Genomic DNA, 19960 nt, shown 5'->3' on the forward strand with positions numbered 1-19960 from the left:
TATGACTCAAAAAGTGAATGCAACTTTAGGCGTCATTGATAAAAGTATAATTTCCAAAATAAAGGCATTCGACAAAATTGTCAAATATATATTTAAGAACCTACCTGTCTGTACTACCAATAATCAAAGAGTATAGGCAGCACTGTTTGGCGGACTTTGAAATGAGTCAGACCCGAGTTCCAATCTTCATTCTCAAGTTTACACAAGATATGTAACTTCAGGAGATACAGCTTCTAGAACCATCAACATCACTAATGAGGGGACTCTAGCGGCACTGTCGTGAAGGGCTAGTGATCACCATGGATAATACTTGGCACGTAGCATGGTGCAGGCACACCATTCACACTCAAGAAATAGGTGACGCTTACAGAGCACGATGCGGACTTCTATCTCCTCTAACCCTCAGAACAGTTCGAGAACCAGGGGAGCATAGCACATAAATGCAAATTATCACATGGGTGAGACTAAAGTGGAACAGATGAAATAGTCAATGAGGACAGAGTGCAGCATCACCATTTATCATTAGGAGGAACAGAAAACGCTGCGACTTTCCCGCGAGGCAATCTGGCAACGTGTACCAGAGGACATTTCCAGAGTTCATACATGATGGGCCAACTCTGTCTGGGAAAGGAAAGGATTCAGAAAGTGTCTGTGGGTAGAAATGAGAGTGCCCCCATTGACTGGCTGGTGAGCATCTCCTTTAAGGGCAGATTTTTCACCAAAAAAGCAAAGCATCTCCAAGAATAGAAGTCTCCCTTTTATCTTTTTCCCCAACTACCAGTTTCCACAAATATCCCTTTTTCAGCCCAAACGTGGAAAGCTCCTGAGAACTCCTGAGGCAGAAACTGTGGCCCCACGTCACCATTCCAGTCCTCACATTTGAGCAGAAGCACAATGCCCAGGGAAGCAGACCCCCCACTAATGACTCAAGTATTCCTTAAGACCAATAAAGGAATGTGGAATAGAAGTATATAAACCCCTTCAGGGTGGGAGGTCCCAAATCCAGAACAACTCATGGTGTTCGAGGAACAGCCGTCACAGAAAGAATGAGAGTCAAACCGTTTCATTTCTTCTAAGTCTGAAGGAGGCGGTCCTTTGAGTTCATTGCGACTCAAGACCCAAGGGAAAAAGTGTTCTGGTAAAAAGAACAACTGACAACCGAGGGCCAATGGACACTTACCTAAAATGAGATGAAGTTTGGTTTCTGTCTGGAAAGCATAGTGCAACGTCACCAAAAATGCTGACTGCCTGATATGCTCCAGGACTTGCCGCTCCGTCCTTGTGTGCTCTGTGGTTTTGGCCTTTTGAACTATAGTTGCCTTTTTCAGCACTTTCATGGCATACAGCTTTCCAGTATCGTGACCGCTGATTTTACGAACCAGAAATACTTTTCCATAAGCTGAAAATGAAAAGAAAAAAGAAAAAGAATGAAAATACTACACAGAACGGTAATCTATTGGCAGGTGCAAGTTACGAGATGCCCGACGAACTTTCCTTGAGGAAAAAATACCTTTATTGCGGTTTCAAATAAAACAGCTTTGACAGATTTCTTTCGTTGTAGGCCAAATATATTTCTAGGTCTAAACCTTGGTATTTACATATTTCACCACTGCTGACAGCATTATGTTTTCACTCTTTTACTGGTATTTTCTCCTCAATATTTTTAGCTGTAGGGAACTAGCTGCTATTATGGTCAATTAACCACAATCTGATTCTGGAACAACTAGGACATTTTAGACATCAGATAAAATCTTCAGGTTTTGCTGTTGATGTAAACAAATGAAAACAGTTCTTGAGAATCTCATACACATATAAACCTAGCGCCTCGACTATCCCTCTATATTTAATAAAAAAACTAAAGAAAAGTAAGCTGACATTATATAAACAAAAGAGATCTTCAGACTTAGAAAACACTAAAATACCTTAACTTGTAAGCATCCTGACAGAAAAGCCCCTTTACATCTTTGGGCAGTAATTCATGGCTCAGTAGGTCAACCTCAAAAAGTTTTCCCTCAGGGCTCATTGGACAAATCCTGTGTGTGGTGCCACTCCCCCAGATGGAGGAACTGGGGCCGAATGCGCAGGTATCTGCATTTATCTCCCTAGAGAAAGGCGAAGAGGGCAGGAAGGGGTAGGAGGAGGAGGGTGAAGGAAAGGCAGGCAAAAACACTGTGAGAGGGAAGGGGTAGGTCCCCAATGCATCTCTACAGTGTATTAAAATTCTCTTTCCTTTGAAACACCTCCTGGGTGGGTAAGCCCAGTCTCACTTTTGAAGTTCAGCACTTTATTTATTTTCAGAGAGAAAGAGCACAAGCGGGGGAAGAGCAGAGAGAGAGGGAGAGAGAGAGAGAGAGAGAGAGAGAGAGAGAGAGAGAGAGAGAATCCCAAGCAGGCTCCGTACCATCAGAGCAGAGCCCAATGCAGGGCTTGAACTCACCAACCGTGAGATCATGACGTGAGCTGAGGTAAAGAGTCGGATACTTAACCGACAGTGCCACCCGGGCGCCCCAAGTTTGATACTTTCATCAGACCGTTGCGGAGTTAGTCTGAGTTCTGACCCAGACCTTCCCTCCAGGGCCTCCCTGCACCCTGCCCACACCTCTCCGGTATTTAGCCCATAATTCTGTTCTGATCCACTCACTAGCATGAGAGCGCTTAAAGGGAGGGGCTCCTGTATACTCCACGTTATTCAGGTCAGTCCTTCGAGAAGTAAATTAGTACCAACACATGACAGGCATATACATATGGATTGGTGAAAGGCTGGAATACTCCTGAGGAGGACGCTTTCTAAGGAAATTGCTTATGCCAGGCTCTGTGCTGAACACATTCCACACACTGGTTCACTTAATCCTCGGAACAGCTAGTGAAGGTGGTACTTTTAGTAATTGCAAGCTACAGATAAGAAACGGGTTCCAGGACTGTAAGGAACTGGCCAAAAGACTTGGGTAAGCGGTGGCAGAATGGATACAAACTTCAGGGACCACGCTTTGGGCTGAAAATGAATTTAAGAGATGATTCTTCACAAATACTAGAAATCGGATGCTCTGGTTTTAGTAAAATCACTATCATAATCATACTGAACACATTCTGGAATACAGAGAAAGTGCATAAAGGGTTTGTGTCCTACCCCATTGTAAATAAAATGATCACAGGCTGAGATTTTAGTGAGGTAGAGGTGAACAAAAAAAACCAAAATGACAACTTTCCAAAGCTAACAAATTAACCTAAAGTATAAAAATGAAAAAAGCTCATCTATTTCAGAAGCCCTGCCAGGAAGCTGGAAAATATTCTGATGAAGCGTGCTATATCTTCCACAGAGTCAGCCATGACAGAAACTCGGGAGGAAGTCAAGTCCTCTACAAGTATGGGGCTTTTGTGTTCCCTACACACACAGCACCCGCCCAGACCCCCCCGTTCTCTGAGACTCCCGTCTCCAGAGTGCTCCGGTCCTTAGAAATTATGTGTGCTGTCCAACAAAGCAAATCTTCCCAAGACATCACTGAAAGATGGCTGTTCAGCTTATAGCTAGTCTTTCAGCCTAAGTGTTGACCGTGTGGCTGACAGACGGCAGGGTATTAGCACTTAACATCTGAGTACTTGCCAGGCACTGTAGAGGTATATTAACTCATTCAATTCCTACATCATCCCTGTAAGTAGGGGAGAAGGATTACCACACTGAGAAACTGAAGCATCGAAGACCATACTTGCCCACCTGGCCCTGCGTCCCACACACTTAGCTCTGCTCCATCCGCCTCCCTTCAGTGGACGACCTCACAGGCGAATAAATAGGGAATGAGACATTAAACAGAAGTCACGATAGAAGTAAGGTGGGTTTTTGGTGTGATGGACATGGGGCCGTTAACTTTTATGAGGAGAAAGTCTTGCAAAGTAGCCTATTTTATTGATGGGGAGAAGGGATGGAAATATTAGAAAATGTTCCTTTTATTGAGTGGACACAGACCTTTTTTATAATATTTATCTGTTGGTCCTTCTATACCATCTGGACTTACAAAAAGAGTATTACCCTTCCCTGTAAGATCATTTTTTAAATACTTAAAAACACTACCATGCCATCTCACCTATGCAAAATGTCCTTATTCCCTAAGCCAAACTTAAAGTAAATGATTTTGAGACTTCTCACCACTAGGAGGTTCCACTGACGTACTCTGTGAGTTACAAATATTTTTTCTTTGATTTCTTTCCTATTACTTTAACTCTTAAAAAAAACTTTTAAAAATGTTTATTTTTGAGTGAGAGAGAGAGAGAGAGAGAGAGAGCAAGGGAGGGGCAGAGAGAGAGGAAGACACAGAATCCAAAGTAGGCTCCAGGCTCGGAGCTGTCAGCACGGAGACCAACATGGGGCTCAAACCCATGAACCGTGAGATCATGACCTGAGCTGAAGTCGGACGCTCAACCGACTGAGACGCTCAGGTGCCCCTCTTTCCTATTACTTTAAAACTATGTCCTATTATATTGCGGAGCCTGGGTGGCTCAGTCGGTTAAGCGTCTGACTTCGGCTCAGCTCATGATCTCATGGTTGGTGAGTTTGAGCCCTGTATCAGGCTCTGTGCTGACAGCTGGGAGCCTGGAGCCTGCTTCAGATTCTGTGTCTCCCTCTCTCTCTCTGCCCCTCCCTCACTCATGCTCTGTCTCTCTCTGTCCTAAAAAATGAATAAATGTTAAGAAATTTTAAAAAAATGTCCTATCATGCTAAATATGAGGTAGCACAGGATGCTAATGTATGTGGTCAAATAATATAAAATCATCCTGCTGCTACATTATATACTAACTGTCAAATAGTAAACAGTCATCCACCTTGCCATGTGATGAGATCCAGAAGCTTACCAATAACATAAGCTAAAGACTGCATATATCCTGCCAATACAATTATTTTCCCTATCAGAAAGCGTCAGGGAAAAGAAAGAAGGATAAAGCTTACAAATCTTCTGTTTTTACTTTTATAGTTGCCACGATTAACTAAGGCTACAGTACTTTTATCACATAGTAAGTGCCAAAGGTGTTTATGTCAACAAAATTCAACAAGTGCCTTACAACATTCCACACAACAAACATTTCAGACAAGTAGGATCCTAGGAGTAGGATGCCTAACTAAAACACAGTTGTGTCCAAACAGCCTTGTTTTTGAAGCACCCATAAGGCTGCTTGTCACACTGCAGAGGGGAAGAAAACCCAGTCGCTACGCCCTCCCTGGGTAAACTGGGTTGCAGACGAGTAGAGAGAGAGAAAGTGAAGCAGCCTTTCTGGTGAACAGCACCATCCACTCCAGAACCACCTACATGCATTCCAGTGTCTGAAGAGGGGACACGAAAAGTGGAGTTGATGGAAGTATTGTATCCTTTTAGTTCGTAACCAGATGAATGACTGCTTGCCTTCTAGTGCAGCCAACAACTAACTGGCTTTCATTCGGTAAGTGGTGTGCCGACCTCGTTAAAGAATTCCTATTCTGAAAGCATCGTCTGGAACCTGCAAAGGCTACCAATGCTGACAACCCTCCTGGCCATAAAAAATGAACAGTACTTCCTGCTCAGATGGAGCCCCTAAAATGGATGTTTGGCCACACATCCGGATTTGCTGCTTAGGTAGAGACTAAGCTTCCTGCCTCAGCATGACTCTAATTTTCACATCGACACGCAATGGTTTCAAAGGCTTTATGAGCAATCCTCACGGAAGTCTTGTGTACTGCTGTGAATCTTATCAATTTCATTAGCATCAGCGCCTCTTCAAGATACTCTGTCAAGAAATGTGAGAAAAAGAGGGCACGGAGTTCACTGGGTTTCCAGAGGACCAGTCTAACGGCGCTTGACGGAGAGGTAGAGGTTCTACTTCTTTTGAGACTGAAGGAAAGTCAATTCTAAGAATGCATGACAAGAAGGATTAGTTCCTGACTTTAGCTTGATAGACGTCTGGGACCAAATGAAGGAAGTAAATCCTTCAATTCTAGGCCCAACAGACGCCATTTTGGGTTCTGCTTAAGACCGGAGTGCTCTTCAAGCAGCCATTTCAGAGGAGAGAACTGGATCAAGACACATAAGCAAACTTCTCCACAAAGCTGGAGAAAGAACTCCACAGCTGGGAGGAAACCAGCTCTCTTATGAAGGTTAGTTCTGTTCAAAGTGAAACGCGGATTTAGAATTCTATCCTCGCTGACACAGACAGCACAGTGTTGGCAAACCTTGTTGACAACGATCTCAATAGCTTGAGGATAAAGCAAATAATATAAAATGAACTAAAACCAAGCACCACGGGGAAATGTCTAGTTCCTTGGAGTACGTCTCCGTTTGCTTTTCCAAGTGCGGGAATCTTACTCCACTTGCCACAATTAGTATTATCAATCAGGTGTTTAGTGCTTGTTGTCATAATAAAGAAAAGTTAAAACTGACTGACAGTTTGAAAACAAGATGACATTCATGCTGCCATATCAAGAGCCACCACACAATTTCAACTACATTTTCAAGCTAAATAAAAGCAGCCTTCTTGCTGAAATTTATTTTGAGCATAACTGAACCGATCTTTTTGCTTTATTTGTAAAATGTGAATTCATTAAAAAGTTTTAGGAAGTAGCATCTAATCTCATGACAATGAGATCACAATTTGTTAAAAAATATTTTTACAGTCTGTAAAAGCAATCACTTTACAACGCCATATAATTAAACGCATGCAAAATGTGCATATGTTTACATGCATTATTATGGAGGAAGAGTTAGTTAGGAGCCATTGTTCTAGAAGGTCTCTGGTTTATTTAATTAATTGCAGTCCTCACCTAGGACATGCTGCTCTCACTGGGACCCAAATGGCTCAAGCACTGTGAGATCACTGTTTCCCAATTTTTACTAATGCTATTGAAAACTGTGTGCCTCGTACACACTGCTTATCAGTTATGCCACACTTTGGGTTCATACCAAACTCCTAGCAGAAACTACTGTACTTGAACCATGGCTTTTAAAAAACTGCATGGCAGGAATTGTTAGCGACTTCCACTTGGACCAGGAATACGCCCCCCTTTTCCTCTGTACAACACACTGCTGCACACTGACTGCCTAGGACGGGTTCACCCATGCGTTTCTGTCTCCATGTAGCTCAGCTGTCTGCTTCACACCAACTCGTGGATACTCACTCGTGGCCTCACCCATTTACTCCTGTTATTGTTATTATATAATTTAACTACATGTTACATAAACCACTGAAATGTAAATGTGAAAGAAAAATGAGGTTGAATACTTTGGAAGAACTGGATAGAAGCAAGACACTTAAAAAAAAAAAAAGAACTGCTGAAAAGCTAGGTGTGGGTGGAACACTATAAAAGGCTTGGGGGAAAACTGTGGAAATCTAGAAGGATTCTGGACTCAGTACTTCAAATGCTGCTGGTTCCCACTCTGCTTTGAAGAATCTGAAACTTAATTTTAGATGATGCACTACAAGCATCACTACAAGTGATTTATGCAAAATAAACTATTGTTTAAGAAATTATTCTCGGGGCGCCTGGGTGGCTCAGTTAAGTGTCTGACTCTTGGTTTCGCATCAGGTCATGATCTTGCGGTCTGTGAGTTCAAGTCCCACATGGGACTCTGCGCTGACAGCGTGGAGCCTGCTTGGGATTCTCTCTCTTTCCCTCTGCCCCTCCCCTGCTCATGCTCTCTTTCTCTCTCTCTCTCAAAATAAATAAACTTTAGAAAAAAGTTTAAAAAAAAATTATTCTCAAAGAAAAGATCCCATGCCTACACCCAAAGACTGGCAAGTGGGGGTACCTGACTGGCTCAATCTGTAGAGCATCTAACTCTTGATCTCAGGGTGGTGAGTTCAAGCCCCATGCTGGGCATGGAGCCTACATAACAAACAACCACAAAGACTGGCCTCACTGGCAGATGAATATATATTTATCTATTTTAAGTGAAATTAATATGTTGAAAGCACATATTTATATATATCCTTTTAAAGTGATTTTCCACTTCAACCGTTTTTTTTTTTGATGAACAAGTACCAGTCATGTCATTACGAGAGAGGATCTTGTTCATTGCTATTGGAACCCAACCGTCTCTCCTCCTTCCAGATTAGTGGAATCTCGTTAAAGGGTGACTCGGCCATCAACCACACTAACTATGGCCCCAGCTTGCTTTCATCCTCAACCTGGCAAGCACAGCTTTTGTGGTACCATCTAAATTGCTGATAAAAAATATAACCCTTCTGGCTCAAATCAGTTGATGTCCAATTGCCCTTAAGAGAAGGAGAATACTTAATATAATTAAATTATCTGGCGTCCACCTCCCTCTTTCGCCCTTCTGTCTCATTTAGCAGACTCTTTCAGACCTCCAGCCTTTTCTGACTTCTCCAACTAGCACAGTTCCTCAAATTTTATGCTCTCATAACACCATGCATTCTTTGTCACAGAAATGATCAGAAACATGACTTTTCACTGATCTGTGTGACTGCTTCACTGTCCACTTCCACAGGACTGGAAATTCCACGAAATCATACACTGTGATTTGACTCCTTGTATCATCAGCAAGTAACTGGAGACTCAATGCTAAGTGCATGAAAAAAAAGAACAAACAAGCTAGCAAACAGGAGCAGACCAAAGAAAGAGCTCCGTAGCGTATAGCCAAATACCCTCTTCTCGGCTGATAATTTTGCTCTAAAGTTGAAGCTGAGTCTTTAACAAAAGAAACCAGTAATGCAGACCAGTGGTACCGAGCTACCCCCAGCCAACTCTTTCCCTCGGCGGAAGGAACAATCAGCTTTCGTGAAGCAATCCCTTTTAATTTGGGTATTAAATTTGATTCCTGGCAACATTCCCTGGTGAAAGTGAACTCAGGAAACTTAGGAGCCACCATTCTAGAGCAGGAAAATGTCTTAACATAGTCCATTTATGGCCACTGCGTTATGATCTGCCACAATCACTGAAGAACGAATCACAATGCCTGGCCACATCCCTTTCTCAGATATAATTTAATCTGGGGAAAAATTTCTGTCTTTCCACATGTGATATGTCCTGGCACTGACCAGCAGGCCACCTGCCTTCCCTTCCTGCTTCCACTGCACAACTTCACTGACCCCAAGACAACATTGTCAGGAATGGAACCAAACAAGAAATACACTCATGGAATTCTGAATTTCACTTGTCCTGCCCTTCGAAACGAGATCCTTGTCAATAGGCGAGTGGAATGTACGTGGTGAGTAATGCCAGAGTGGTGTGTATGAAGCCCCAGAAAACCCACCATCATCCATGTCAGAGAAATAGCCATTTCAGTGTTCTTACAGCACAATCAGCCACAAAAACACACACTCACGAGTCCAACCGACTAACCGTAATTTGGTACTTCTAAAAGATCCATCTGAAACATCTGATTAATTAGACCTTAGCATCAAAAAGAAACATTATTGTCCAAAAGACAATGTTTTTCCAATAATATTGACACATCTTCTGTCAAAGATGCTGTTCTCATGATATCATTTAATGTTCATGATATAGGAACCATTTGATAACTTCAGCACTTGTTAAGTCTCTCTAGGCCGGTTTTTGGGGGCACCTGGTGGCTCAGTCGGTTAAGCATCTGACTCTTGATCTCATGGTTCATGGGATCAAGCCCTACATTGGGTTCTGCACTGATGGCAAGGAGTCTGCTTGGGATTCTCTCTCTCCTTCTCTGTCCTTTCCCTGCTTGTGCGCGCTCTCTCTCTCTCTCAAAATAAATAAATAAATAAATAAATAAATAAACAAACAAACAAACAAACAAACAAACAAACTTCAAAAAAAAAAAAGTCTCTTTAGACTGTTTTTTCCAAACAGTGGGCAGTGGTATCAATTAGTGGGTCTAAACAGCATTTAAAAAAAATAAGAGAAACAAATACACTAAAAGTGTTTCATGAAACCCATGTTTCCTCTTTATAAATACATGCCCATGTGTATGTATATATGAATGTAAACAAATCTGAGCACATGGGAGGGGAAAAGAGAGGGGAGTACAGAGCAGCAGCTAAACACAAAGACTCTGCCAGATTGCCTGAGGCTGAACCCTACATATGGTATTTAGTAACTGTATGACCTTGGGTAAAACAGTTAAGATAACAGTGTCTCAATTTCCACATTAGGGAGGGTAATAGTTCCTACATCTTACTTTCTGTTCCAGGGATTAAATAAATTAATGTAAGCATCCTGGCAGATAACAAACACTATAGAAGTATTAGTGGAAGAAAAGTGTGTGTGTGTGTGTGTGTGTGTGTGTGTGTGTGTGTGTATACAGACATAACATAAATACACATACTGAGTTGCAATATAAAAACGTGCTTATTTCGTCCTATGGGAAATAGCCAAAACAGCTTGAAAGTCACTGTTCTAAATAAATTTATATGCCTTTCCTTTAAAAAAAAAAAATTATGTAAGCCACAGAATTTTCCCTTTTATCCCTACCTCCTAATAACCTCAGAGTTAAATTTAAGACTCAATTATAATGCCTATCTCACCCCAGATGTCTGTAAAATCTATTTCACTTTCCTTTTATCTGGCTTTCACTTATTTTTTTTTAAGGTTCTCTCTTTTTTATCTTGCAAATGCCCTTAAATCTCTTTTTGAAAGAAGGTAAATTTCAAAACACATTTAAAATGAATGCACTTGACTTTATATATTTATCAAACAAGCATTGATTCCTAAATTCCTTTATATAACAGATATCTTCACTGTACACTAAATTCCAAATATTAAAAAATACATACCTATAAAATGAAATATTTCAAATTTTAAAAGAAAAAATGTCTAAAGAAAAAAATTTTAAAGAAATAAAATTTTTAGAGAGATAAAATTGTTAGAGGAAAAAAAAGGAGAATCTGAGCCATTTCATATAACTATTTTGTAAAAATTGGCCACTGCTTTGATTTGTAAAATCAAAAACACCCCAAATTTCTAAAATTAATTAAGGCAGACTAAAATATTCTTCTAAGATATAAGGAAAAGCTATGAACCCCAAACACGATTAAATAAATAGATGCTGTGAGTAAACAAAAGAGACACAGTAAAAGCGTATGAAATCATAAGCAGTAATTTTTATAAAAGACACTGAGGTAGGCCATTTGTTTGGGGCATAAACATGTATATCCTCCTGAAGATATGTAACACAGAGGATCTGGATGAGACATAATAAAAGTGCCAGCATTCTAGATTTAATCCAATTGTAGTTTTTAAACTAAAAACACGGCCATTTGACCCATTTGCTTAACTACGTCAATGGTCAGAAACAGTTGTACAGCTGAATCAGGAACACAAAACAGTACATTTTCTTACGGATGGTGATAGCGTCTAAAAAAGACTTAACACGTACAAAGGTTGAAAATAAAAATAGTCACAGGAATAACTATCTATGGCTACCATTTGTGCATACTGCATTAGCTTGAGTAACTAAAGACTAATTGTGTAATAATTTTCTAGATCAGCACTTTGTAAGTTTCAGAGAAAGCACTAAGACACTACATGCATGAAGCCAGCTCCTAACTGCATATATGTAAGTGGGTGTGGCCAACTCCTGCCTATCTCCACATGAGTGACCCATTACATCACAGGCCATATCTTATCCCTGGTACCAAATGACTTGAAAACCAAAGATTCTGGTCCAGCAGGAAAGAAGAAAAAGCTACAGAGGAAACCATGTCCAACTGTGAGGTCTAGACTTGGAAATGACTGCCCATGAATATGATTATCAGAGAATCTTACTAAAAAAAAACATCCACAAGAACAAGGAAGTAAGAACAACCATTACTTGAAGCACTTTCATAAATCATTCTCTTTATACCTCAACAAACAAGCTGTCTGCTTAGCTACACAGTTATGTCTTATCGGCCAGTGTTAAATACCATCTGTAGTAGAAGTGAAGGGTGCTCTGCCAGTGACACTTGGACAGGCTGGTATACCCATACACCAGAGCTGCTGATAATCCACAGCTGCCTCCTTCTCAGGAGAAAGGCCTAAGGTAGACAGACCATTCCCTAACCCATCCCAACCCAAGCAGCCTACAGCCAGTGACTAACATAGGTGCAAAAGGCCTGCCTCCTTACTTTTGCTCCAAAACTTCCCATGAGTCCAGGCTGAATCTAGACCCGAGCTTAGACCACATGCTGCTTAGGCTCTTCCCCTGCTCCTTCTGCTTCCCTCACTCTCTCCTGAGAGCATTCCTGCAATTAATCACATGTACCTAAATCCCTGTCCTGGCCTCTGCTTCTAGCTGGCATGACCTACGACAGCATCAGTAATAAGTTGTATCATGTCAATGTCAACCAACATCTTCCTATGGAATCATTTTATGATCATGGCATAAATCATTACAAACATTTAACCTCTAAGGCTTCCATAAACACTGTAGGTTTACACTGAAGCATAAGGTACAGTGGATATATACAGATGCAGAATTATAAACTTTTTTGAATAACAATTTTGACAATTCATGAATACATGCTTGGAAAAGTACTATTTTAATAGGGATATTTTCCAAACACTTAAGGGAATAAAATGACAAATGATGACTAAGTCAGCATACTTTATAAAATAGTCTTTTACATGATTCAACCAAAGTTTTATTCCCCTTTATCCTATCACCAAAAAGTAGCTGTCTTTAAGTTGCCTAGTGTAATTTCTAGCACCCTCTAGTGGCAAATTACCCAAGAGAAATAGAAATCTGTCTCATTTAATAAAGAAAATGTGCTTCTGAGAACGCTGAAGTATAAATTTAAAAAAAAAAAAAAAAGGCTGTCCCATCAAGGATGATTTTCATAGAGTCTGGGAAAATGAGTAAAGAACACCAGAGTCACCATTTCAAGGATGGCACTTAATATTGGGGTAAGCAACCAAAAGATGGTCTCTCTACTGGATAAATAAGTATTTCCATGCAACAGCTTGCAAGATCTGCTATTGATTAGATGACCCCCCCCCCAAAAAAAACACAACAAGGAAAAAGTTATCTTCTCATGAGGGCACCAGGGGCTGAGGTAGGCACAAATGATAGTTGCCCACTAGACATTCCTGGAGGTAAGGCATTTTGAATTTCTGTACTTTGCCAGTACTCATTCTAAGGTTTCATAAGCTCAGGAATAATTCTATATTAAATGACTACATTAAATGCCTAGATCCTTATTATTCAATTTGCAGATGTGTATGTAATCTATCATTTTTTTAATACTTCCTACTCTAAGCCCAGCACCCAAAACAGTACTTGCCTCTTGATAAACACATGTAAATGAGTGAATCCCAAGAGCAATGGGAATGAACTGAAAGTTTATTTTTAGTATTTGAGAAAGAGAGAGAGTGAGTACGAGCTGGGGAGGGGCAAAGAGAGAGGAAGAAAGAGAATCCCAGGCAGGCCCCATGCTGTCAGCACAGAGTCCAATGCAGGGCTCCATCCCACAGACCGTGATATCATGACTTGAGTCGAAATCGAGTCAAATGCTTATTAGTCAACTGAGCCACCTAGGTGCCCCTGAACTGAAAGTTTCAAATAGAGAAGTGGCATGTCCAATTTTGCACTTAAGAAGGATCACTCAGGCTGTGGAGTGGATAATGGACCAGAAGAACCAGCCTGAAACCTGGAAGATCTTTGGTGGCTCTATTCCTCTCTTGCTGAACATATTTTAGGCTGTACCATAAAATATTTGTTAAAAAATGACACATATCAAGCTCATGTGAGACCTCACTAATGCATTATATTATCTCTTTTAAGAAGCTGGGCTTCTTTCTCTTTTAGTTACATAACTAGCTCAAGTTTATACAGCAGTTACTATGTGTCAGGCACTCTAAATGTTTTATTACTCATTTTCTGCATATTTAAGTATAAGATCGCCAACCTAAAATAAAAGGGTGTTCAGAACCTAAAATGTCTGTATAGTTAAAAGAAGAAAGCAGAATAAGAAACACAATCCTTTCATTTGATATGTTATTTTTAAGGTAATAGACAAATCAACTTCTTAGAAATGTTCATCAAATTTCAACTACCAATATCTCATTTATGAAGCAGTTTTTGATTTGTTAGACTTTTCTTATTAGAAATATAACTTCCGTTGAAATTACTCCCAGATATGCTAACATATCTATATGAAAAAACTAATTATCCTTATGAAGAAGTCCCAAATAATTTTGTTTTTCAAATTTAGGATATAGCTTTACAGTGGAGTTTCCTATTCAATAAACAACCACAACTGATGGTTATCCAGCAACTGGCACTTCGTATCCATTATTTCATTAATCTTATAACAACACTGTGAGATGGGTATTATTGACTTATGCCAATAGGGACTTAGGCTCTCAGAGTTCAAGTGATTTACCCAGGGAACACAAGTAGGTAATGAAAACATCAAGATTCAAGCCTGAATTTGCTATGTCATCCTGGATACGAAGTACTTCACAGTTGTGAATGCACTAAAACTGGAAGAGGAAATCAACTCGGGGGCACCCTTTGTGGTCACATGGCAAACTTTATTTAACTTTTGGGGAGGCTTAATGACAAAAGATCTCCAAAGTACAGGATCATGTATGATGAATAAAGAAAATTCAAGGAGAATACTAAAGTTTTTTTTTTTTAGCTAAAACCATCATGCTCCATTCCATTAAGCATTAGAAGTACTAAGAATGTACACAATGGGTATGCTTAAAGACTTTCTTCATCTCTACCTGGGCACATGTCTCAGAGAAAGTAAATGATTAAAAGTAAAGCAGCAGAAAAGGTAAGGAGAGAAATGAAAACAGAATCAGTATTCGCACAAACAATCTAAAATTTCATCATGAAACAAAATACAGTTGATCCTTGAACATGGGTTTGAACTACACAGGTCCACTTACACATTAATTTCTTAAAAATAAATACAGTACAATACCATAAATGTATTTTCTCTTCCTTATGATTTTCCTAATATTTTCTTTTCTCGGGCTTTATTGTTAAATGCACAGTATATAATACATATAACACACAAAATATGTGTTGATCAGTTATTTATATTATCAGTAAGGTTCCCAGTCAACAGGAGGGAAGTTAAGTTTTTGGTGGGCCAAAAGTTATGCACGGATTTTCAACTAGGCAGGGGGCTGGCGCCCCTAACCGCCACACTGGTCAAGAGTCAAGTATAATTCTAAAAGATGAACCAAAGCTATTTCCTGGACTTGGAGGTATCAATCTCAAGAATCATGCTAGAGACAAGAGCATGAATTATATACTCGTTAGACTGTTATTATCTCACACTGTTGTGAGCTATGGAGATGGGGCAGGGCTACAGAGTTGGACAGATGTATAAAGATGTATAAAGATGATCTTAAGAGCTTACAATCTAGAAGGAAAATAGCAGAAAAGAAGGAAAATTCAGTGAACCACTCAGTGCTGTGTTCTCTGCAAAGGAATTTCAGCACCCCAATTCAGAGAAGGAAGGGATCTAGGCAGGATTTGGACGGGCAGAAGAGAAAAGGAGCACTAGGATTATGGGAAAAAAGATAAGGCAGAGCATCAGAATATGGGAAAGTATGCCTAAATGTAGGGGAGTAAAACAAAAGTAACCAGACTAGAAAGTAGGTGGAATATCAGGGTAACTGGACAAAAAAGACAGGAGAAAACAAAGCTAAGTCTGAAAACAAGGCAAAAGGATTTGGATTCGAATTAATTAACTGGGGGAGGGGGAGGCACTATAAATTCTGAAATAGGAGAATAGCGCAGTAATGTTGAATTTTAATGAGGATGCATACCATTTATAACAGAATATAAGTAAAATGCATAACACAGAAGAGAGAACTTGCAGAAAAGCAGACCAGTTAAGAAAACCCTAGCAACAATCCATGTACAAGGTAATATCTATCAGTGATGGCACAAGGAACAGAAAAGGTCAATCCAAGGGTCATTTCGAAGGAAAAATTATAAGACTTTGTAAGAAATAAGAAATAAAAAGTAGAGAAAAATCAAAAATTACTTCCAAGTGTCTATCTTAGGAAACTGATCGACAGACTAGTGATAGACCAACAGAAACAAGGTAGCTGGAAAGAGAAATAAATCAACAGTCTGAGTGAAAGAGAGGTTTTGAAACAAATATTACATGCATTTAAGTATGAGATCAAAAAGCAAATCTTTGATATTTTAATATTCCACAAAGTCTTCAAGATATTGGGTGAATAGCATTTTATATAGTTCAAAACACATAAAAATTAATTCATCAGAAGAATTTTCAGTTTCACTTCCAAAGAAAACCTGGCTTGACACATAAAGACATCTGATGAGGCTTTTCTATTATTCTAGGTGGCGTTGGAAAAAAATTATCTTAAAAAGGTAATGAAACTGAAAGATTAGTGGTGAAATTTTTGAATAAAAATTGAGATTTTATTATATTCATAAGAAAAGTTTCCACCTACTCCATTTAGTCATCAAAAATGTGATTTTAAATACAGAAATACCTACAAATGACACCTTAGTTATTCCATCTTCTCCTACGAGAAGTAAGAGTATAATTGGTAATACGGCAACGAAAAAGCATGAAATGAAAATGCCCAAGTAAAACGTTCTTGATAAACTCACTCCTCACCTTTGCAGAGTTATCTTAAGGACCTGGAATCATACCACTCAAAAAGTTGAAGTAGGTAATGCGACAAAGTATTAACTGTGTTGAAAGAAAATATACCCCAGGTTTGATTTCGATAAATTCGCTATTAAAAATTTCACACGGATGAAACTGGCCTATAATTTTCCTTCCTCATATTCTCTTTGTGGTTTTTGAAATCAAAGCCATACCTCATCCAATGAACTGGAAAAAAAGAATCCCACTCTTCTATCCTCTGAAAGAGTTTGTGGAAGATGAGAATTATCTATGGGTTGAATGTTTGGCAGAACTCATTCTTAAAACTCTATCAACTATTGTCCTGGCAGGAAGTTTTTGCTTACTAATTTCCTTAACAGTTACAGAATATTAAGGTTGACTGGTCTTTTTTAATCAGTTTGGAAACTTACACACTGCAAGATTTATGCGCATGTTAAAGTTTGCGGAATACTACCTAAGAACACTAACTCCTATCACCTCCCAAACTGTATGCTATTTTTGTCCAGTGATTCAGTTTTCTTTTTTTAACCCCACAATTTCAACATTACAGCTATGGTTGTTTAGATTTTCTTTAGATCCAATTCTTTTTGCATCTCGGAAACTCTCCTGAGATTACTTTCCTTTTTCCCTACAACTAGGTCTTTTAGAAATTCTTTTAGTGAGGACGTGTTGGTGGAAAACACACTCAGCTTTTGTATGTCTGAAAATGTCTATTTCGCCCTCGCTTCTGAAAAATAGTTTTGTTGGGTATACAATTCTAAACGGACTTATTTTCTCCGGGCATTCTGCAGATATTTGTCTACTCTCCCTTGGTTTTCATGGTAGCTGTTGAAAAGTCATCTGTTTATCCGATCATTGTTCCTTCATAAATAAGTCTTTTCTCTCTGGCTGCTTTTAGCGTATTTCTCTGGTGCTCATCACTTTCTCTATGATGTATTCATGTGAGAATTTCTATATACTTGTCTGCCTGGAATTTGTTCTGTTTCTTCGATCTGTAGCGTATTTCTCTGGTGCTCATCACTTTCTCTATGATGTATTCATGTGAGAATTTCTATATACTTGTCTGCCTGGAATTTGTTCTGTTTCTTCGACCTGTGAATTCACATGTTTAATCAATCTTAGTAAATTCTCAGCTAGGATTTCTGATCAGACAACCTTGTACCTTCTCTCTGTCCTCCATGTCTTAATCTCTCTTTTACAGTGTCTTTTTTTTTTTTTAATTTTTATTTATTTCTGAGAGAGGACAAGCAGGGGAGGGGCAGAGAGAGGGGTACAGAAGATCCGAAGTGGGCTCCCCACTGACCGGCTGATGGGCTGACAGCAGCAAGCCTGATGCAGGGCTCAAACTCACTAACCAGCTCGTGGCCTGAGCTGAAGTCAGACACTCAACCAACTGAGCCACCCAGGTGCCCCTTAATCTCTCTTTTATAAATGCCATCTCATTTTCCTCCATTTTATATTCTGCACATTTTCCTCAAATCCATCTCTCAACATGTTAATTCTCTTTAGCTACATCTCATCTGCTAGTAAACCAACGACTGAGTTTATAATCTGAATTACTTTTTCAACTTCTAGAACTACTATTGGTTCTCTTTCAAATCTGTCCATTTTGTAGCATGCTTTTTTTTCCTTAATATTACCATCAAAGCTCTGTTTAATTTTAAAGACCATATCAACATTTATATCATATTTCAGACCTAATAATTCCAACAGTCTCTACAGGTCTAACTTTGCTATTTGTTGTTTCCACGTCTTTCACTCATGGGAGACTTGCTTCTTGGATGTTGTGATCATTGACAATTAAGACCATGTCTGTAAAACTTTCTTCGGTACTTCTTTATGGTCTAGGTAACAGTTTATTCTTTCAAAGAGGATTTACATTTGCTTTTCCTAGGCACCTGGGAATACTACCAACTCAGTACGACTGTAAACTAAATTCCTACCTATTTTTTGTTCTTTGGGATTACACAAACGTGTACAAATTCAAGCTGCAAACCCGCATGATGCCTGGTTTATGTTGTGAATGCTCGGGGAACGCTTTTATTTATTTATTTTTTCCCTTCACCCAGAGCCAATGCTGAGGCAGAAAAATTTCCTCTGCACCTCCCTTTGCAGACTGGATTTTTTTTTTTTTTTCTTATTTAGTAGTTTGCTAAGCAGTAGACTTTTCTACCTCTCGGGAGTCTTAGATGATGTCCCTCATACCAGGCATGGAAATGCTAAGTCCAAAGAACCTGCTCACAATCTACTGGTACATTTCCCCAGAATAACCTTTGCCTTCAAGGGGCTTATTTATTCTCTAGATTCCTGTTCTGTTTTCCTTTTGGATTCCAAGGATTTTTCTTCTTCTTACAAGCTGACCTATACCATTTAGTAGACTTTCTTTAGAGGTTTTTATCCAGCACTTTAGGGGTTTAAAAATGAGGAAGATTTTCCAAGATATGCAAGCTGTCATCTTATCAGAAAGAGAACATAAACTGCCTTTCTATTTCTACTTATGTATTTGGAATATACTGCCAAATATAAAATTGACAGATCAAGGAACAGAATTAGTTTCATGGTTTTTGTTACATGTTATAAAATTCAGCGATGAAAATTAATTAATATTACATGTTAATAGTGGCTTGAGGAGATCTGTAGTTTCCATGCCTATTTTGCTTCAGAGAGGTTATCTCTAATATTAAATAAAAGTTTTTTGGCTTTGACCATATCTGGAATAAAACATGATCTTAGTCTGATTTTCATAACTTATTTTCTAAAAGAACAGCTGCAAGTGTTGATAAGGTTGTGGAGATATTGAAACCCTCATACACTGCTGGTGGGAATATAAAATGGTGGGAATGTAAAATGATGTGTCCATTTTAGAAAACAGCCTAGTAGCCCCTCAAGAAATTAAACATAGAATTATCACATGGAATAGCAATCCACTGCTAAGTATGTACCCAAGAGAAATTAAAACACATGTTCACACAAAAACTTATACATAAATGCGCACAGCAGCATGGTTCATAATAGCCAAAAGGCAAAAACAATCCAAAAATCCCATTGACGGATGAATGGATAAACAAAATGTGGTATATCCATATAGAGGGATATTATTAAGCCATGGAAAGGAAAGAAATACTGATAAATGCTACCACATGGATGAATCTATAAAACATTATGCTAACTGGAAGAAGCCAGACACAAAAGACCACAAATTATATGATTCAATTACATGAAATATCCAGAACAGGCAAATATAATGTATAGAAGTAGGTCAGTGGTTGTTTAGGGCTGGGAGGATGGCAAGCTTGGGAAGTTATAGACAAAGGGTTCATAGTTTCTTTCTGAGGTAAGGAAAATGTTCTAAGACTGGCTGGGGTGATGGTTGCACAGCTCTGTAAATATACTAAAACTA

The 19960-nt window shown here is 39.1% G+C and overlaps 1 protein-coding gene across 1 annotated transcript in view; it reads right to left on the minus strand.

The window, feature by feature from the left end:
* Nucleotides 1-19960, minus strand: part of RPS6KA5 (ribosomal protein S6 kinase A5) — a 177556-nt gene that overhangs the window by 104815 nt on the left and 52781 nt on the right. Inside the window, 1 exon segment of the mRNA XM_003987915.6 lies at nucleotides 1181-1399. Coding sequence (XP_003987964.2) covers nucleotides 1181-1399 — 219 coding nt within the window.

This window comes from Felis catus, chromosome B3 (assembly GCF_018350175.1).
Source record: "Felis catus isolate Fca126 chromosome B3, F.catus_Fca126_mat1.0, whole genome shotgun sequence".
NCBI lineage: Eukaryota > Metazoa > Chordata > Mammalia > Carnivora > Felidae > Felis > Felis catus.